General features: G+C 35.9%; 2 protein-coding genes and 1 long non-coding RNA gene across 3 annotated transcripts; 2 read left to right on the top strand and 1 right to left on the bottom strand.

Annotated features, from left to right (window-relative positions):
• The first annotated feature begins 116 nt into the window (after nucleotides 1-116).
• On the top strand, nucleotides 117-17,099 carry LOC148905624 (uncharacterized). The gene is made up of 3 exons (XM_089039647.1): nucleotides 117-261; nucleotides 16,234-16,584; nucleotides 16,900-17,099. Exons 1-3 carry the CDS (start codon nucleotides 192-194, stop codon nucleotides 17,097-17,099), a joined length of 621 nt encoding a protein of 206 aa, XP_088895773.1. The 5' UTR covers nucleotides 117-191.
• Nucleotides 10,963-11,818, bottom strand: LOC116305152 (uncharacterized). Its single transcript, XR_004198145.2, has 2 exons — nucleotides 11,554-11,818; nucleotides 10,963-11,220 (listed from the first exon to the last, which is right to left on the bottom strand). It is a non-coding gene; the product is annotated as an uncharacterized LOC116305152 (long non-coding RNA).
• On the top strand, nucleotides 17,020-21,204 carry LOC148905623 (B-cell receptor CD22-like). The gene is made up of 4 exons (XM_089039648.1): nucleotides 17,020-17,156; nucleotides 19,095-19,361; nucleotides 19,722-19,846; nucleotides 20,494-21,204. The coding sequence occupies exons 1-4, from the start codon at nucleotides 17,105-17,107 to the stop codon at nucleotides 20,548-20,550; spliced, it is 501 nt and encodes a 166-aa protein (XP_088895774.1). The 5' UTR covers nucleotides 17,020-17,104; the 3' UTR covers nucleotides 20,551-21,204.
• The last annotated feature ends 229 nt before the right edge of the window (nucleotides 21,205-21,433 follow it).

The following is a 21,433-nucleotide window of genomic DNA, read 5'->3' as shown; positions in this document are numbered from 1 at the left end:
GTTTGCGGTATCTCGCAAAAAACGTCAATTATTCGCATGACGGATGCTATATAAATGAACATGCAGACCGAAAATTAGATAGTACACGTTCTGTCGACACATTCTAAAGCGGCAAATCTTTAGTTAAGTCACGATCATATTTTCATTGAGAAAAAAGAAGGGTTTGCTTAGACGAACAAAAGCTGTTGCAGATGAATCTTAATCAAGGCCTTGGAGTCATACAAGTTGCCTTTTTTTTGGCAGCCGTGTGCTCAACAAACGGTATGTATAAGTACGACAAGGTTTAACACGTGTGTAAAGTCGACGACTTTTAAACTAGACGACTTTTATTTCAAAGTGTTTTAAAAGAGTCGTCAGAAAAAACCGGACAGGGCTAAAAGATGAGGGTCGGCCGATTTTAAAAAAAGATACCTATCTAGTATGATTACAAATGGTAGCATTAAAAAGGAATTTTTGATCTTTTATCTCGGAGATAAATTTTTTGATTGATTGAGATTGATTTTTTTCAATATTTGAGTGCGTTTTTCTCAAAAGTGGGACAGTTTATTTTTTACTTTAAACCATATTTTGATACTTCATTGGTATGTGAATTAAAATAAAAAAAGAATTGATTGGGGGGGGGGGGGGGGGGGGGGAATTACTTGAGCTGTAGCCACATCCAAAGTTCGGTTTGTCATCGTCTGGCAAATACAAACCAAACAAGATCGGGAAACGATCCGGAAAAAGTATGTCATCCAATAAGATGACGTCAGATCTCAGGCATGTCTGAACTTGTACGGCGTGGTAATTAAAACTTAACATATTCATAAAACAAATCAGAACACACAAGGACTCCAGTCTTGAATTTTCATGAAAGTCCTCGCCCGATGGTTTGAACCTTTAGAGAAACTCTGTTTTACTTCTTGGTATGTTTCTAGAAATATGGTAGCTAGGTAATATATTAAAAGGACGCATAAGAAGAAGGATCCAGAAAGATCTAAGGGCTGCAAAGATGCGCCTATTTTCTGCTTAGTCATAGTCAACTATTATTATTAACTATGGCTTAGTCCGGTCATTCAAGGTTATTCAAGACAACAAACTTAACGGTTTTCATAGAGTGCACGCACTTAACCCGTGAAATAAATACTAACTTTTAGTACTAAATGGTGATAAATAAACAATAGAAAACAAAGGATTCTGTATGAAATAGAACTAATTAGTACTATTCAATGTTCACGGATTTAGTGCGTGCACTCTATCTTTAATCTTAAGTGCAATATATGGGAATGGCATGCCGATAATCTAAACAGTATTTTCCCTTTTTTTATATAACAGATAGATTTCAAATAAATTAAAATGAATACGTTCTTTTTACTACTTCAAGGATTTCACGGGTTTGTGTGTGTGTGTGTGTGTGTGTGATATCTCCAAGCGCCCATGTAATGCTCTGTTTATCATATAACCTTATAAAAATAAATGTAAAAAATTGACGCTGTTCCTTCCCGCCTCTCAAGCCGAAGTGAACCGTCGTGCTTAACCAGAGAGTGTTTATCAACGCTTGAGGACTTTCAATTTCGAGACATTTTGCTTCATCAAGTATTTCAATTTCCTCATCAGTTAGTTCAGTTCAGATGTCAAATCCTTTCGCTTTTAGGTCTTTTTGTTTTGGTTTGAGGGTAGCCATGGTTCCTTTGAATTGAGCATCGTTAAAAATTGTCAAACCGTAGTATTCTTTATTCAAATATCGTTGAATACTTGAAAGAAATCCTCGTAAACTCGATAACTTGTATTCGGAACTGTCTTTCTTTCTAACTCCATAAAAAAACTTAGACTAAAGCTCGTTTAAGACAGATGGTTCCAGTTCATGAAGCAATCGATCTTGAAGCAAGTCGTCATGATTTTTCTAGACGAACGCCTTGAACAGCTACACATCATACCTTGTTTTCCTCTTTGTGTTTACATTTCCTGCTCCTCTAAAAACTTACTCAGCTCTTCATCAGTTATATCGACAAACCTGCTTGATGCCATAGTTTTGTGTTTTTTTTTTTTTTTAGCAAAATAAACAATCTCGAATGGAAGTTGAAGCACTTGACTCTTTGACAGCGCGCGAAAATACTGAAAGCTGATTGGTCGACTGAGTGATATCACACATGTGTGATATAAATGATATCTTTATGACTGGGATAAGCTTTCTATCACTTTGATACCGACTCGGTATACCACTATATAATAAATATAGATACACTTGCCTCTGGAACACTCTGTGCTAGAGGTCGACACATTCTAAAGCAGTAAATCTTTAGTTAAGTAAAAAGAAGGGTTTGCTTAGACGAACCAAACCGATGAATCTTGTACAAGGAATAGGAGTCATACGAGTTGCCTTCTATTTGGCAGCCGTGTCCTCAACAAACGGTATGTATAAGTACGACATATAATTAGTTAATAACAAGGTTTGAAACTTTTGTAGTAGTAAACCACGCTCTCGGGATGTAATGTCCAACAATTTAGTTAAGCTAAACAACTTTTATTTCAAAGTGTTTTAAGTGTCTAGTATTACTGAATGGGGTATGAGATTATTTTCAATGCAGGCCTTGGAAATTTCTCCATAAATTTCTCGAATAATGTGGAGCCGTTAACCACGTTCCAAAGCAATACAGCTGTACGACAGACTTCTTTTTCTGTTACTGAAAAGATGAATTTTACAAAATGCCAGTACTACCTTGATTAGTTCTTGGAACGTGAGGATAGTTCTTTCATATGGACTTGATATCAAGTATGTACAAGTATCTTGGTCTTCTATAAGTATATTCAAGTAAGTATTTTCGAGTTTGAAGGAAATAATAAAAGGATGTGTGTTTTCTTACGATCCGGCTTAAATCATAAAAAGGTATCTTTATTCTCACGTGTCAATAGAGAGTTTTGGTAAAATTGCTCTATTGTCTCGAAAACAACAAAACGGGTTTAAAAAAACTGATTTAACAAATGCGTGCTGTATCCGGCTAAGAATTGGCTTATTCTTTCGGAGTATTCTCTTGTGATGGAAAGAATAAAACGACATTCCGTCCCAGCACAAGCTTTGAAAAGGGAAATTCCCTTACCTTGACTTTTGACAAATTATACCAAATTAGACACGCAGATAGTGTTGCTTAAATTTACTTTATTTTATGACTCAGCTAGGTTTGAATCCGCTGTTGACGAGGAAATTAGTCATTATGAAGGTGTATGTTCCCTAAGAATATCCCAAGAGTCGCAAAGTGGTGTCGAATCGTTAAATCTATAAGATAGGGTTTGATAATTTGGTTAAAATGATTTTATACTTGATTGGTATTGCGACGGATTCATGTATGAGACGTGTTTACTTATCGGAGCGGAAGTAATATTAAAATTTTACTCTTTAAACTCATCACAGTAGATGTAGGAAACCACCTAGCACCGCCGTCACACTGACAAGTCAGTGGAATACTTCTTACCTATACTTACCTGAGAGGAGGGAGGGCGGGAGATTAAATAGCGTTCGCAAACCACATGCGAAGAGCTAGCGTCAGCAAACTGGATAGCGTCAATATGCGAGTCTCGTATCGCGTATCAACTGTTTACTCCAGCCATGCGTTTAGCCAACCAAATGCGTCGAGCTAGCGTTTGCGAAATTGGATAGCGTTGAAGCTGCGAGCCAATATATAATAACAAATGTTTGCTTCCATACTTGTATGACAGATAGCGATAACCGAACAGGCCACTAAGTTCTAGTTTAACTTTGCTTAAATTTTTTATGTAACCACATTTAATTTGTCTTTCCTCTGATATTCGAGTCTAAAATTTTACTGGAACAATTATTCATTCGACGTCTACGCTATCGGAAATAAATATCCGAACCAATGATCAATAATTATTACTTAACTCGTGTTGGAATGCACGCATGCGTGAGTTTTTTAACTAATGTCTGCAAGGATTGCATATGCCTTACCATAGTCTAATGGCGCCGGTTTTTACTTAGTCCGGTCAATCAAGGTCATTCAAGACAAACTCACCGGTTTTCATTCTTGAATTTTACGGAAATGTATGGCAGGGGAATGGCATGCCGATAGTCTAAATCGTATTTCCCCTGGGTTTTTCTTGAATTCACAACCAGATTTCATACACAATTCAAATTGCAATGAATACGTTCATTTTACTACTTAAAGAATTGCACGGGTTTGATGAATCGTTATCGTTTTTTATTCAAGATCTAGTTCAGAGCATTCGGGTTTTGTCACCTGTCATATTATTCGCATGACGGATATGATGATCAGACCGTCAATAGAAATGAGATATAAATACACTTGCCGTATTGACAGAGGTCACCATTCTAAAGAAAATCTTTATTTAACTCGACATTATATTTTCCAAGAGTAAAAAAAGGGGTTTGCTTCGTGAAACAGCCAAACCTACTGTTGGAGATGAGTCTCATTCAAGGCCTAGAGGTCGTACAATTTGCCTTATATCTGGCAGCCGTGTGCTCGACAAACGGTATGTACAAGTACAGTATGTAATTATCCTTAAAAAACGTTTGAAACTTACTAGTAATAGTAAGCAGATTACTCGCGATGTAAAAGTCCAATTTAGTTAAACCTGTAAACGACTTTTATTTCGAAGTGTCTTAAGGGTCTAGTATTACTGAATGGGGTATGAGATTATTTGCCACGCTGGCCTTTGGAAATTTCTCCATCATGTTAAAGAGAATAATTGAATATGAAATGCGCCATTCGCCTTTCGGAAATCGACAATTTATTGATTTTATTTGATTATCAAAAAAAAAAAAAATCGAATATTGTGGAGCCGTTAACCACGTTTCAAAGCAATACAGCTATATTTTAATTTTTCATTTAACTATATCGAACTTTTAAAAAATCACATGCTGATCCTACGTCTAGCTTTAGTGGCTTTGTAAAACTCTTTAAGGCAATCTGGACAAACCGCTTTTAACCGGGTTTTTTTTTTTAAATTTTTTTTTTTTTTTTTTTTTTTTTTTTGCACATTGGGATCTGAAGAAAAAAGCCGGTCTTTTACATGACAGCTGACTAAAACGATATTAATTACTATATTTCCCTTGCTAAGCATCAAAATAGTGAAACAGAATTCCGAGTCAAGCCAACTTACAAACATCTATTTGGTTAAGGTCAAATCTGCTGAGAAACCTGTTAGGCCATGAATATATTAATATTTACTAGTTCTCCAATGTCGACTCAATGTCGCAACTGAGTAGACCAAATAACTTGAATTCCTTCCCACCACAAGCTTTGAAAAGGGAAATTCCCTTATCTTGTAGCATGAATCACATCCGGAATTATTATCTTGACCCTTGACAAAATACCATATTAGGCCCCGTTAGCATAAGCCGGATATATTTGTGTAAACGCATATATATTTTTTTTATCCGTTTAGGCCTACCGTGTACACGGAGGTCTTTACGGCTATTTTCGAAAACGCTTTTCAAAGCGGATATTTTTGAAAACACTGGCTAAGCGTTTTCGTGTAACCACTTGAAGCCGGATATTTTTGTAAACGCTGAAGTCACTAAACAAAGGAGATCGCAGACTCAGGAACTAATATATGCGCATGCTCATTTAGATCCTATGAGCGTTTTCGATTCGATGCAGCGTTTTCGTGTAAACGGTCAAAAACGATGCAAAAACGATGAGCGTTTACACGAAGCCGCATGTAAAAACACATTTTTTTACCCGTTTAAAAAAGATATCTGGCTTCGTGTAAACGGGGCCTTAGACATGCAGATCGTGTCGCTTAAATGTACTTTATTTTATGACTCATCTAGGTTTGATTCCACTGTTGACGAGGAAATTAGTCTTTGGAGGTGTATGTTCTCTAAGAATATCACAAGAGTCGCAAAGTGGTGTCGAGTCGTTAAATCTCAAGATAAGGCTTGATAATTTGGTTAAAATAATTGCCGGATCGGATGGAATACTAAGGCGCCGTCCTTTCAATCCTAAATTTCGTCTTTCATCTGATGTTTGAGTCTAAAATTTTACTAAAATAATTATTCATTTCACTACGTCTTGGTAGTAAATATTCGAACCAACAATTAGTAATAATTTCTAAAAGTCTTTCTATGTAGGCATGAATGAGTTTTTAACCTGGTTTCGCTCATTGTGGGGCTATCCTAATATATCTAGTGGAGGGGACTAAAAAAATGTAGTAAAAAAATGCATTTTAATGTTCATTTGTTTCTCAATTTTCACACCCCTCGCATCAGCGTTTAGTGTGGGCACTGTGAAAAGTTAAGTTTTCTCTTGATGCTTTCCAAATAAGACTAAGAAAAAGAGAAAATATATTGATTTTGTGGCTTAATTCCTAATTTAACGAGATAACAACAAATTCAATGATATATGCATGCATTAATTTAAACTCATTTAGTCCCGTCATCTGTTCCAAATTGCCGAACAACCGAAAATACACCATGTGCACTTGCTCCATTGATCTTGAATTGCCGATCCAAAATAGATTGCTTACAGATGATGTCAAGGGTCGGCAGATAATCGAACTAGTAAATGATTTCCGAAATCTCAGTAGTTCTCAGTAGTTTCAACGTTCGCGACTCGCAGATAAATCCTATGACAGCCCATCATCATACCTGAGACGAGTACAAATGCTTTGACAGGCGGACAAACGAAGCGGACGTTGCATTATCCATCAGAAATAGTCATCCAATTAAAACGATGGATCCCAGGCATGTCTGAACTTGGGCGATGTGGTAATTAACTTAACATATTCATAAAACAAATCAGACCACACCTGGACAACTAGTTCAAGACTCTTAAGCTTCGGCCTTCGGTCTTGAATTTTCATGAAAGCCCTCGCGCTATGGTTTGAACTTTTATGGAAACTCTGTTTTACTTTTTCAGCATGTTGCTAGAAATGTGGTAGTTAGGTAATAAATTAAAAGAAATATCTAAGGGCTGCAAGGATGCGCCGTTTTTCGGCTGCTCAGTCCGGTCTTTCAAAATCATTCAAGACAAACTCATTGGTTTTGATATCTAAAATCACCTGTCATAACAGCGTAATAAGGATTTACAATTCTATCACATGACGGATGCTATATAAATGACAATGCAGACCGGTAATAGATATAGATACTGACCTGTTGCTGGAACGCTCTGTGCTGGAGGTCCACAAGTGACTAAAGCAACAAATATTCAGTTAAGCCTCGATCATATTTTCATTGAGTAAAAAAAGAAGGGTTTGTTTAGAGACAACCAAACCCGTTGGAGATGAATTTTAACCAAGGCCTTGGAGTCATACAAGTTGCCTTCTATTTGGCAGCCGTGTGCTCGACAAACGGTATGTATAACTAGTAAGATAAGATAAGATAACTTTATTTCAACAGGGTGCATGGCCCTTTCAGCATAGCTGGTATCCATAGGAGGACCTGCAAAATAGTTTAATTTAGTCTACTACCTAATTTACAATTTTCAAACGATAATAATATTCAGAAATCCTACTAAGGCCCGATTCATACGTCGCGCTTTTCATGTGCCGAACCTAATATCCTATTTGGGTCGACACAATTACAATAGGATCGACGTTGATTCATACTTCGCACCTAATGTGTTGAGCCAAAAACTCTGAGCATGAGTAAGCGGTAAAATCAGCCAGCGGAATTACGTTAAATTGAAACAATTCAAATCAAAACAAACATGGCGGACGATCAAAAAAGACTACTTTTTCTCCGTGCTATTCGACATGCAAGGGCAAGAAGGCAAAACATCATGCAGTCTATGCTCTTACTTGTTAGCAGAAGAAGACATATAGTCAGTTTCGCTGTAATGCTGTTGCTTCTTTCCTTACAAAATGGTGTTTACACTTCGGGGACCTTTGCGAGATCGTGTCGCCGCCTCTCAAGAAATGCCGGGTGGTGGGAGACGGTTTGGACTCAGTACACCAACAGAAGATTCAAAAAAACATTCCGGGTTTCTCGAGAGACATTCCAATTCATTCTTAAAAAAGTCCATCATCGCCTTGTCAAAGAAACGAAAGCAGAAGACCCTGTAAGCCCCCGAGTTGAGACTCGCCATATGTTTGTATAGGCTTGGCAGAGGCGATTATTACTATACTATCGCAGAAATGGTTGGTTTGGGCGTTTCGACGGTCTGTAGCATAGTACAGGAAGTTACGGCGGTGATCGTAGAAGAAATGTAGAACAAAGCACATGCCGAAGTCAGATGAAGACTTTAAAACAAAGATGATCGACATGGAAACAATGTGGCAATTCCCCTGTTGCTGGGCAGCAATTGATGGCTGTCACATCCCGATCAAGTGCCCACCAGGAGGCCTGGAGTCCTGCAAAGAGTACCACAACTTCAAAAATTTTTATTCAATAGTGCTGATGGGGATGGTAGACTCAAACTATCGGTTTGTGTGGGGCTCCTGTGGATTTCCTGGCAACTCACATGATGCAGTGATATTTCAATCTACTAATATATGGGAGAAGATTCAGTCAGGAGAGTACATTCCCCAAATTGGCAAGAAAGAAAGTGAGATTAAAATACCTCCACTCATTATTGGTGACTCGGCATTCCCTCTATGTACCTGGCTTATGAAACCATACACCCAAGCAACGTTAACACCACAGCAAAGATATTTCAATTACAGGTACTATGCAGTTTTTAATTTTATATGAATATAACTTCACTCTAACATATGCTCTGATTGGCTAAAAAACTATTTACTTTTTTCCCAAGGGTTGGATATTTATGTTTATTTTATGTTATATCACTGCAATGCAGCCCTCTGATTGGCTGAATAACTAGGGGTCTATTATTATATTAATAGACCTCTGTTAGCAAAAAGTGCCAGTTTTGAGAACCAAAAATAAATATTTCACAGGAATTTCAACATGTTTTGACTTTTTTATTTGGACCAGCTACTAGGTTTTTTCTAAGACAACAATTATGCCTCTCACCCTCATGGGATATTGACCATGGGATATTGATATTTGTTGTATTTTGTTTCAACATCAGAGAAATGATAAATCAATCAATAATTAAAGGTTATAATGATTATTATAAATAAAGGCCGTCTCAACCATAATAATATTCAATGAAATCCATCATAAAATAAAGTTTATTTAATCATTATCATGATAACATAGGTTAAGCAGAGCCCGGATGGTTACAGAAGGAGCATATGGGCAACTGAAAGGGCGATGGCGTGTATTATTGAGAAAATGCGAGAGCAGTAGAGAGGAATTGAGAACGACTACCCTCGCGTGCATGGTTTTGCACAATGTATGCATCGAGAAGGGGGATAGTCTATCTAAGAAATTAGATATTACTGACGATCCACAAACCCAAGGTAGGAGAGACCGCCAGGAAGTCAGGCAGCTACTGCAGATGAGAGAATGCCAGAAAGTTAGGGACTCACCTGCAGAGGCAAACAAGGTCAGGAATGTCCTGTGCCAAAAACTTTGGCAAGAAAAAATAACTGGAAATGTTTGTTGATGGACCATTTTTGTGAATGGGTTTTTCTTACAAGGGAGCTCTTTGATTTCATAGAACATTGTTGTACTAAGTTATAAGGTCCAAGTGTGTACAGGCCTGTAGCTGGCCTCAATGATTTCCTTTTGAATATGTATCCCTTTTGAATATGTATCTTTGTCATTTATCACATCTTAAAGATATAATTAAACTCTTTACATTTATGTTATTCTGTCACTTGACAATGGCATAGCTATGATACCAAAACATTGTGGTTTTCTTGTATTGAACTTCATTTTGCTAACTTAATTGTTCAATCTTTATTAATCAAATATGTATTAATATTTTTTTCCTTTTTTAGTCCCTATTTTTTCTTATTAGCCCACCCTCTAAGAATTATACAACCATATAAAAGATACATGATAAATACATCACAAGTTTTATAATGAAACATTTTTTTTTTGTATAAATAGATAGATACATTTGTTTTTGCAATAAATATGCCTTATAAATATTTTTTAAATAAATATATTATGATTTGTATGCAATTTGACCTACTGCTGTCTTGTGCTTTATAAGGAGGTGGCTAAATTGGTTTACTTTGCAATACAAATAGAGTTACTGTAAAAAGTATAAGCATGTTGCAAAATATATTCATTGTACTTTCAAAGTAAAATAATATTACTACATCATTATACTGTCCTTAAGTGCAACTATTAGAAGAAATAATTTTCTCGAATAAATTTTATACTTAAATGTCTACTTAAATATTTGAATTCCTCCTTAAGAAATATATTTTGACAAAATAATAAAGGAATCTTTGAAGTCAGCCATTAATCTTACAAACCTACTTTTTTACTGTCAAACTCAGGATCATCTGTTTCTTTTTCTTCTTCTGATAGCTGATCTAACTCGTAATCTACCTCATCATTTACTTCAGTCACAGAACTGCTAAGGAAACATAACAGTATAGAAAAGTGGTTTGTTAGACATGTCATATGGAGTAATCAAAAAAACCATGAGAATATTGTATTGTACTAACTAAACCCATACAACAGTCTCTTTATGAATGAGTGCTAATTAGAAATTGATTTTAGTATATAGATCTTATAAAGATGTTACATTACATTCGCAACTTGCAAAATATACACCTGTATTACACGAAAAAAAATCTTATGAGCTATTTATTATACAACAAAGTTTTCTTCAAGATTTTATTACAAATAAATAGAGAAGAGTGAATGCTTTTTTAAGAAAAAAATTTTAAGGAAGCAAATGTAGTGCTGTCAAAAGGTGTAATACGGCTGGGTATTTGGACTCTACTTTGACCATATATGGTAAAATGATGTAAAAGTCGTATAATAATTGCACTCTACTACAGTGTGATGAACAAGAGGGAAGTATGTCTCCCATTAGGCATTAACAAATCATCCCAAAATGTAGTTCTATATAGTGAGTGGTACTGTAAGTGACCAAATATGATTATTAGCCATTGTAGTTTAAAGTATCACTTCAATGAAATGTTAATGTATCAACATTGCACCTTTTACACATGTGTAAGTGGTATACAAAAGAAGAAAACTGGCAGTTATGCAAGTGATTTTTTTTTTTGCAATTTATACTCATTTGATAATGCAGATTATAATTTGGCAACTTTAAAAGCTCATTTGGACCTGCCTGAACTAAAAGTATCCCAATCTAAACTTAAATTTAACCTAATTATAACCATTATCATTGAAGTATACTATGATGTTGAGCTATTGTGGAGATTATCCTAGAAGAAGAAGAAGAAAAAAAAAAGAAATCAGAGACTTAAGTTATTGATATATGTTTACAATATTAATGTTGTCAAGCGTAACAAAACTTTCTAGATTTACACACATGTCGTTTAATCGGCTCTTGAGCACAGATATCCTTTAGATTAGTTATAGTATTTATTTTGTTTCATTTTGGATGGTCATGTAAAATATTTTCACTGACAATTTCATTCATTAGTTTTGATTCTCCCGACTCCAGAAGAAGTTCATGTTTAATAAGTTTCCTTGATTTATCTGCATGGAAGTTTAATAAGTAAATAAATAACACGACTCGTTTTGGCAGTGCTTACCTTCCAACTTCAGGTTTGTCTTTCCTTTTCTCCTCAAAACAGACCTGACAGTACCCTACCGACTTTCCCATTGTCCAACCGGGTGTGTTTTCATCATTCTCGAATAATGTACATTCACAGCAGAAGGGCATAGCGCACGATAAACAAAAATACTTCGTGCCCTTAAAGCACGAAGAGCACATATCATCCGCCATCTTGGATCTCTCAAGACCGTATCGCGCATACTCATTACCAAATACCGCCGCTTTTTAGGTCCGGGCTCACCTTATTTTAATGTATGCATTTGATTCGGCACAACAGGAGCTCGACGTTTGAATCAGTGTCGAACTTTTGCCGTGCGGCTCGACTGGCGCGGTCGAGCTCAGTACTGTGTCGAACCTAATCCTGTCGTGCCGAACTTAATTGATTCATACGTCGAGCCTTTTATGTGCCAAATAGATACTATTAGGTTCGGCACATGAAAAGCGCGACGTATGAATCGGGCCTAATATAATCAAGCTCGAATTAAAACTGTTGGTAGTTTTTAAGAAGAAAACATGCAATAAGAAAAATTGGAAAATTTTTAATATGAAACTAACGAGAAAATACAAGATTCTAGTAATAATGAATATTAATATGAAGAAGACTATGAAAAATATGACCTAATGAGCCTTTTGAATAAATTTATAGATGTAAATTGATTTGATATTTGCTGGAAGTGAATTGAAAAGCATTGAGCCTGAATATCTGAAAGTTCGTTTACCTAACGAAGGCGCTTAGGTTTTGGTAAATGCAAGTCAGATTTACGACGAGTATTGTAAGGATGAACACTTGAGTTCCCGTTGTGAAATAATCAATAAGTTCAAGTGATTATGAAGATGATGTACATGACGAGTATTTTATTTCACACACTCACGAATCAGAACAAACTATTTGCAACGAAATGATGTACTGAAGAAAAATTGCTGAGTAAAAAAATATACAGAAAAAAAACTGCAAAAGGCACTGAAATGATTTTTTCACAATTATTCTATATATTTTGCTTGCCAAAATACGGTATGTCACGTCACGTTATGCAAATCTCAATTAATTAAAAAGTTTGACTATGAAAACTAGAACTTTCTTTCATATTTTGTTTTGCACCTCGAATTTTCGCTCCTTCTCCGCCTCCTTCGTGTTTTTTTTTTTTTTTTTTTTTCCCATAACTTTTCAACTTCTAAAGTCCCCAACAGACAATAGTACAATCACAATATCGGTCAAGTACAAAAAGGGAATCAAACTTAATATTTGAGGATTGAAACTAATAAAAAGAGATTATTTTTACCTGCTTGTTAAAGGGCATTTTACTTGCGATCGGTTTACTTACTCGGTTCGGCGTTTTCATGTCTTTATGTTAAAACAATAAAAGAATGTGTATTTCCTTACAATCTCTTAAATCATAAAACGGTGCCTTTAGTTCTCAAGTGTCAATAAAGAGTTTTTGTAAAATTGCTCTATTGTCTAAAGAACAGCAAAACGGATTTAAAAAAAACTGATTTAACAAATGCGTGCTGTATCTGGCTAAGAAGTGTCTTATTCTTTCGGAGTATTCTCTTGTGATGGAAAGAGTCGGGGACATAAGACCGTGAAATAACAAAATCAGTATTTACTATTCTCAAGTAAAACTACTCAGTGATTGGATCGATGTCGCAACTGAGTAGAAATTCTTTAGCACTCAGCTTGTTGGCCAAATAACTTGAATTCCGTCTCATCACAAGCTTTGAAAAGGGAAACTCCCTTATCTTGACCTTTGACAAGGTTTTTTTTGCTAATTCGGTTAATATGAGACGTGTTTACTTGCAGGAGCGGAAGTAATACTAAAATTTTATTCCTTAATTTGCCTTTTCCTGATGTTCGAGTCTAACATTTTACTGAAACAATTATTCATTCGACTACGCTATCGGTAATAGATCAATAATAATTACTAGAAGATATAACTAGCTAAAAACTAGTGTGAGCTGCGTCGGCGTTTCTAATGAAACAGTAATGATGAAAAAGTAAATTATACACCGTGAACTGATGAAAAAACTTACTGACGTTTCGGACGCTAGTCCTTCGTCGGAGTAAAAGACGAAGGACTAGTGTCCGAAACGCCAGTAACTTTTTTCACCTTTTCACGGTGTATAATTTACCTTTTCATCATTACTGTTTAATAATAATTACTTATAACTCGTGTTGGAATGCACTCATGCATGAGTCTTTAACTAATGTCGATCATTGTTGTGGCGAGATCGAAGTGGCTATTACTTTAGAAAACAAATTTCTAAGTTTTCATTTATTTTGTTCCCTAACAGTCCTTAAATATCAAAAAACTGTAACGCCAGCTTTATTCCTCAACCTCGTGGGGCATACTTCGAACACTACGGGTATTTTGTCACTGTTTGGTGTTTTAGTAAATTTGGCCGAGAAAGGATTACTAGCTACTGTAATGTATGGAGCGATATTCGATGTTGAGTGTATGACGTCACAGACTCCAAAAAATAATCGTAAAAATATCATACTTTTGTCCTGAATATCGAGAAAACACTTCATACAGTGATTATTGGACCTTTAAAGAGTATATTTAGGAAGTTTCAGCTGAATCCAAGTTTGAGCGATTTCCGTCGTAGTAGCACTTTAATGAAAGTTCCATCGCACTATTGAGACTCCGTTCGCCTTATTGTATGCCTTATTGGCTTATTCACCTATTGGGCACTCTTAGTCCCAACGGGATTAATGAACGCTTTATTTTCAACTAACCTTTTCTTTTGTCTTTTGATTGTTTGTTTTTGTTTCCTTGCCTACCTTGCTCTCATTGGTTTCTTTTGTCTTATTCTATCATATATACACTCCTTTCTACCACTTCTTTCTCTTTTACTCCGACGAAGGACTAGCGTCCGAAACGTCAGTAAGTTTTTTCATCTTTTCACGGTGTATAATTTACCTTTTCATCATTACTGTTTCATTAGAAACACCGACGCAGCTCACACTAGTTTTTAGCTAGTTATATCTTTTTATTGTATGCCTGTTCGCTCTAATGACAATGCTTCTTCGCTTCAATGAATATTCCTTTGCGGTTAATGAACAGCAAAAGGTGTAATAATAATAATAGGATTTGGCAGTGGCATTTCTACAGAGTAGCTCTTCATCCACTGTAATTCCAATTGGAAATTTAGGGAACCCGGAAAACCTTCGAAAGACAGGAGAGAACCAACAAACAACTCTAGTCAGTGACTGGATGTCGCAACTGAGTAAAAATACTCTAGCACTCAGCTTGTTGACCAAATAGCTTGAATTCCGTCTCATTACAAGCTTTGAAAAGGGAAATTCCCTTATCTTGACCTTTGACAAAATATACCGAATTAGACACGCGGATAGTGTTGCTTAAATTTACTTTATTTTACTACTCAGCTAGGTTTTAATCCGTTGTTAGCGAGGAATTAAATTAGTCATTTTGAGGTATGTCCTCTAAGAATATCACAATAATCGCAAAGTGGTGATGACTCATTAAATCTAGGTCTTTAAGATAAGGTTTGATAATTTGGTTAAAATGATTGATATTGGGATACCCTGCGGAGTAATATTGCGACAGGGTGTGGATAGAACTGACGGACGCGGACGGCGGACGGCAAACGGCGGACCATTATTTATGAATAAAAATTTTGACAAGGAAAAAAATGACAAAGACTGTAGGTTTTTACTAAAGTTTATTGATAAATTCATGCTTTATGAAAGATTGACCGCTGTTTTAACGTAAAATAGAGGAATTTCATAACTGTCGTATTGCTCGCCAGAGAGATGATCTGCCATTTATCTTCCGAGTCACTTGACAATTAATATAAGTTTTGGTAGTGCGGTTTACTTAGTTGGTCTTAGATTGACAGCATTCGAAAAACGCATTGTTAATGCATCACCACCAAAATTCTGCTGCCCTGATCCAGTTCCTGTGTCGCTTATTAAGCAATGCATGGACTGTTTGCTTTCAACTATTTGTAAGATTGTCAACAGTTCTTTGCAATCAGGCGTCTTTCCTATGACTTACAAAAGTGCTGTTGTTACTCCAATTCTGAAGAAACCCGACGCTCCGCCTGAGTTTAAGAACTATCGTCCAGTTAGCAACCTTTCCTACTTGTCTAAACTTACAGAGAAAGCAGTGTACCTTTAGCTAAACAATTATTTGACCACTAACAACCTGTACTCTCCTCTTCAGTCTGCATATCGCAAGCATCACAGTACTGAAACATCTCTGAATCGCACACACTTAGCGAACCATTGCAAAATATTTTTTTTCCAAAATACCATGCGCACTTCTCTCTCATAATCTCAAACCACGAGTTAAAAGAAATATGGCTCGTTGTGTTCTCTAAATGAAATGATAACCATTCTAGTTAATGTGTAGGGTCAGATCTAGAATTTTTTTCAGGGTGGGTGCACCAGTAATTTAAAATGGAGTGTCTTTCGTGAGCCGAGAGTGATAGAGGAGGTTGGTGTGGCTAGCAAGAATAGAAGCGAGGCATTTTTCAAGTTCCACTGAGAACCCGTAAATAGGCTGTTGTCATGATCAGGGCATAGCGATGAAAAAAGTGGTCCTGACAAATGATGAAAGCTTTGACTTAATAGAGTGTGTGCTTGTAAGACTCACGGTTAAACCTTTCGATATTTTTTTTTTTCTTTTCCTCATAGGTGAACTTGTTTGTACCGGAATTCAGAGGGTGTTTGACGGTAGCGCCTTTTCCATTAAATGTCAATCAAATGTAGCTCTAATGTACACTACACTTACTAAAATCGATGGAACTAGTGCCCCTAAAAGTATAATCACATTGGCTTCGAATAAGACCACGTTCTACAATGACAGTCACATCATGGAAATGGCATACCAAGAGAGAGTAAAGGCTACGGCCGATTTGCAGAATGGCACTGTGTGTATCACATTTGATCCTGCCGTTCCAAAGGACAGCGGGTTTTATAAGGTATCATATAAAACACAGAAAGACGTCCTAGACCAGGAAACGTCTACACAAGTGATCGTGTTCGGTAAGTGACGTTAGCCTACCACAACCTTAGATAGTGTAAGGAAAAGCTGTCAGGAATAGCAACGGTTTGTTCCTAAAACAACATTTGAGAGTTTAAAAGAATATATGATACAAAACAGCATAAGCCATATCGCTATAAACAAACAACACAATAAATGAAAAATAAAATTTGAAATAGTGATTCCTGATTATGAAGCCTTGATTGATTTTTAAACTTGTTGCATGTGTTAAACCCTTCCCCCCCCCCCCCCCCCCCCCCCTCATCTCCCCGAAACCTCAATGATATATAGGTTTTTAACTTGAATTCATTCCTCAGTACCACCTACTATTTCCGGATGTGGAAACAAAACATTCGTAGAAGGAAATAAGGGATTTGTGTCTTGTCGTGTCTCCGGAAGTGAACCTATAACCACGAATTGGAACAACAGCAATAATACTTGGAATGGCAACAATCTTATGTTGCAAGAGATTGAACGAGCTGAGGAGACCAAGGGTGGTACGACTTTGTCGCAATAAACAAAATGGAATGCAAGACGTTCACTGCCGTCAAGAGAATTTTTATCCAAGTACAATGTAAGTAAAAATATATATTGCACTTGCGATTTTTCTATAATGTCTGTTATTAATGCTATTCAGCTGTCCGGTCAAAAGGAAGCCTAGAAACGGTCTTGTTGTGCAAAGGGGGTCAATAACGTCCAATTGAGCTTTGCGTTCCTTAATATAGCTTTACAACTCCATGCACCACACCTTTAAATTTTATAAAGGCAACTAAATTGTAAAATCTTCCGCTTCATCATAAAAGTCTTCAAAGAAAGCGGGTGAAAACAGTTGTAAATGTGGTTGACCTTAATATCGTTAATTATCAGGTGATTTCGTCTCGAAGCGCGCAAAGGATTATTTGTCAAATCGAACAGTTCCTAATACCCAGTCTCCTATTTCATAATGTCTCGTGTCCGGTCACTCTCGAAATTTCAGTACCGCGTTTGAGGAGCCTGAAAAATTGTGTAGACTTACGTCATCGGGGTGATAAACCATTTTTCTTGTGGGTCAAGGGTGCTGTTTTTAAAAGTTTTAAGAAAGAAAGAAAAAATGCCGAAATATTGAGCTTTTACTCATTGTACGAGTGAATCTAAATTGGAAGAATGCACAAGTCTTTCACTTTTGGAGCGTATCACCCCGATGACGTACTAGTCCCCCTTACGCGCGGTCTTTATGTCAAAAGGCGCGTTTTCAAAACTCATTTAAAAATCAGGAATGCATCCAATTTTTAAAATATTTTGGATTTTCGCATTATCATGATCATATCTTCAACTTACATAAGGTCTGTGATTAGGCATTAGGGGCACTTTAAGATCATGGAATATCATAAATAGAAATCAGATTAGAAAGTTTAATTAAAATGTATTCGTGATTTTGCCACAGTTATGGGAAAGAGAGGATTTTAGTTGAATTGTTTGACCCCCCCCCCCTCCCCCTCGAAAATGATTCTACATCTCAATGAATATCAATCCGACGCTGCCAATCCGACGCCAGTATCACTAGGGTCGTAACGGTGTTGCTTGAAACGGTCGTTTTTTGATGTTATTTTTGCTCTTGTTGTCCACACTTTCCATGTCATTTATTTAAAACTCATTTGCTGAGACCGAGGGAAACAGTATGTTTTGTGGTCCCGAGACCGCTGATGTTACCTGAGGCGTAGCGAGCTCAAAATATATAGCTTTTATTATCATACTAAGTGTCAAAGAGAACAAAACAAAAATGATGTTTTGTGAAAGAAAACGTGTGAATGAACTTTGCAAACGCGCGCTCAAATGTGTTGCTTTCTGTTTCCGGTTTTATATTTTTTCAATCACGTGACCTCCGGTTTTGTTATTCCCGGTCCATAACATAATATTCCCCTCCCAGATTGGTCGCCAGGAAACAGTCGAATTTCTTTACGTTCAGGTGACATACTCTCGACCAATAGAAATTGAGGAAATTTGAACTTTGACACTTGGTATATAATAAACATATATATGTATAAGAAGATATAACTAGCTAAAAACTAGTGTGATTGTCGCAAGACCAAGGAAATGCGGCTTATTCATCTATTGGGCACTCTTAGTCCCAACGGGATTAATAAACGCTTTACTTTTAACTAACCTTTTCTTTTGTCTTTTAATTGTTTGTTTTTGTTTCCTTGCCTACCTTGTTCTCATTGGTTTCTTTTGTTTTATTCTATCTTATATACACTCCTTTCTACCACCTCTTTCTCTTTTACTCCGACGAAGGACTAGCGTCCGAAACGTCAGTAAGTTTTTTCATCTTTTTCACGGTGTATAATTTACCTTTTCATCATCACTGTTGCATATATATATGTATATATATCGCTTAATCATCAAAGTTTATAATTGATACAGTTATTAATGTTATTGATATTGATTTAATATTAATATCATTTTTAATTGATATTTGATATTAGTTTAAAATTTTAATTTTTTCTTGTACCTATTTGCATATTACTATTTTCAGATAAACCAGAAACTGCCAAAATCAGTGTTTTAAATACTAGTTCAGTGTTCGATAAGGAAGAAAACATACAAATCCTTTGCGAGGCAGCTGCCAATCCACCGGCAGATTATTTGTTGTATTTTAACAACAAGACAATTCAAGGCGACAGAAATCGCCAAGGTGCATTTAATGTGAAGCTTGAGCTGACAGGAAACAATACCATCGAATGTGTCCCGTTTAATAAAGTTGGTAGTGGCCAAAAGCAGCGTTTGTCTATTTTTGTAAGAGGTAAGCAATTGTCCTTGCTAATGTACCCCCCAACGTTATGATAGTATGGTTATTTATACAATGAAAGAAAGAAAGAAAGAATGAATGAATGAAATAATGAATGAATGAATGAATGAAAGAAAGAAAGAAAGAAAGAAAGAAAGAAAGAAAGAAAGAAAGAAAGAAAGAAAGAAAGAATGAATGAATGAATGAATTTGATGAAATAAAAGCAAAGTGTTGCTGTTGTTGCTTTAGCGTTGTTGTCATTGTTGTTGTTGTTGTTTTTTTTTTTTTGTTTTTTTTGTCTAGTAACGATTGAATATCTGATATGACGTCGACAGTATTTTTCATTTATCAAGTGTTTTATTCTCTTTTTCATAGATGAACCCCAGGTGCATAAAGTCAATTCTAGCGATGTCCAATGGAAAATTATAGTTTCAGTAACGGTTATAGTACTTCTTGCTGTAGCTGTAGTTTTTGCTTTTTTGTTAAGAAGGCGAAGAATGGTAATTACTGGGTTAATTTAAAGTTTGATTATTTATTTTCTTACTAGTTCTGTTATCATTAAATGGATAGATTGGTGTGTGGAAAAAAGCGATAAATGATTACTTGCCACTGTGGACACCTGATTAACCCTTTTCGAAATTACTTTGGATGTGAGGCCAACCCAAATACGAATATCAAAAAAATCACATTTTCTCCGAAAACTAAATACATGTCAGCCATTGCAATAAGAATATCAAATTCATCAAATATTGTGTCACTGTGGTCAAGCACTTATTAGCAACGTCTTTTTTTCCCCTGGTGGCTTGGAAATCCTTTTTTTTTAATTGACACCTCAACATTTTTTCAGATTAGTTGGTGTCTGCATGTGGGATTTTGTTGGCCAAGTTTTAGAGCATAAGATGTTTTCCTGTTTTCATTCAAGAGGATTAGGTTTCAATACCATAATCTATCATAACTTATGATGATGTTGATAATTTTTGAGCTACTATCACAACCAAAAAGCATAATAGTAAAGTATATATATAACAAATTCACCAAATGAGTAGTTGGGAAAAAATCCACGAAGCAAAGGGAAATATGTCACTAGTGAGCTGCAGAAAGAAATGTATCTTTAATTTTGTCATAACCGTTTCATTTTTTTCCTTAGAATCGCCGTTCTTATCATGATGAGGGGGTTATTTTTGAACGCAATGAAAAAAATTAAAAATTAATCGAAAAACAAAACAAAGAAGAAAAGGAAGAAGAAGAAGAAGAAGAAGAAGAAGAAGAAGAAGAAGAAGAAGAACCAAGATAAAACAAAACAGTTAACATCCACGAACGAGAAAAGAGGCAAGAAACAGCAACAACAAAAACAAGAAAGAATAAAATCGCTAAGAGCAAGGTTATTAATTGCATACCCAGTACAGCAATTTTTAAAGATAGATATTTTATTAAACATCTTACTTGCAGCTAAAGATTAATGTACACCTTCGAGTTCAAAATTACCGCTGTGTTTCTCGATTACAGACTCATTTACTCAGGGTTAGCCTCGTATCAGTGTCTAAATATTCATAAATACCAACAGTATCTTAGTGTGCACAACGCTTTGAAATTCCACTGACCTTCATTGGAACAAATTTATATTCAATGCAAAGTCGATGTTGACCTTGAGCAACAGATAAATCTAAAATGCAGTATTGCAAAGGTTAACGATTTGTATTGTTCTTTATGTATTATCCTGTAAATGCATGACTTCGCACACATTTGTTAGATATTTAATCTTACATTTGAAACTCTCAAGATATATATTTTAATACTGTAATCAATTTTACTATGTACTATTAATAACTTTTCTCATTATTGTACAGGTAATAAGGTTTATTCCCATAAAATACAACTTATTAACCGAGAGTGAGGTCATTACAGGGAAATCTCAGACCGAGGTCTTGACAGTACGTATAAAAAAAGACCGAGGTCTGAGATTTCCCTGTAATGACCGAACGAACGAGGTTAATAAGTTATTTATTATATGGCCTTTTTTCGGCTGTAAGTGTAACAAAATTCGCTTTCGCTGTGGCTCTCTTCGTCGCTCATTGTACACTGAGAAG

Source organism: Actinia tenebrosa, unplaced genomic scaffold (assembly GCF_029948245.1).
Source record: "Actinia tenebrosa isolate PJP-AT-01 unplaced genomic scaffold, QUT_ActTen_1.0 PGA_scaffold7__59_contigs__length_16204524, whole genome shotgun sequence".
Lineage (NCBI taxonomy): Eukaryota > Metazoa > Cnidaria > Anthozoa > Actiniaria > Actiniidae > Actinia > Actinia tenebrosa.
Note: the sequence above shows the minus strand (reverse complement) of the source record. Positions and strands in the feature narration are given on the sequence as shown.

What these genes read in the sequence shown, in the direction of transcription:
- LOC148905623 (XM_089039648.1), top strand. Translation starts at nt 17,105, where the DNA reads ATGGAATGCAAGACGTTCACTGCCGTCAAGAGAATTTTTATCCAAGTA. An exon ending in AATTTTTATCCAAGTACAAT is followed by an intron (nt 17,157 to 19,094) that starts GTAAGTAAAAAT and finishes TACTATTTTCAG; the next exon opens with ATAAACCAGAAACTGCCAAA. An exon ending in TGTTAAGAAGGCGAAGAATG is followed by an intron (nt 19,847 to 20,493) that starts GTAATTACTGGG and finishes TTTTTTCCTTAG; the next exon opens with AATCGCCGTTCTTATCATGA.
- LOC148905624 (XM_089039647.1), top strand. Translation starts at nt 192, where the DNA reads ATGAATCTTAATCAAGGCCTTGGAGTCATACAAGTTGCCTTTTTTTTG. An exon ending in AGCCGTGTGCTCAACAAACG is followed by an intron (nt 262 to 16,233) that starts GTATGTATAAGT and finishes TTTTCCTCATAG; the next exon opens with GTGAACTTGTTTGTACCGGA. An exon ending in TACACAAGTGATCGTGTTCG is followed by an intron (nt 16,585 to 16,899) that starts GTAAGTGACGTT and finishes TTCATTCCTCAG; the next exon opens with TACCACCTACTATTTCCGGA.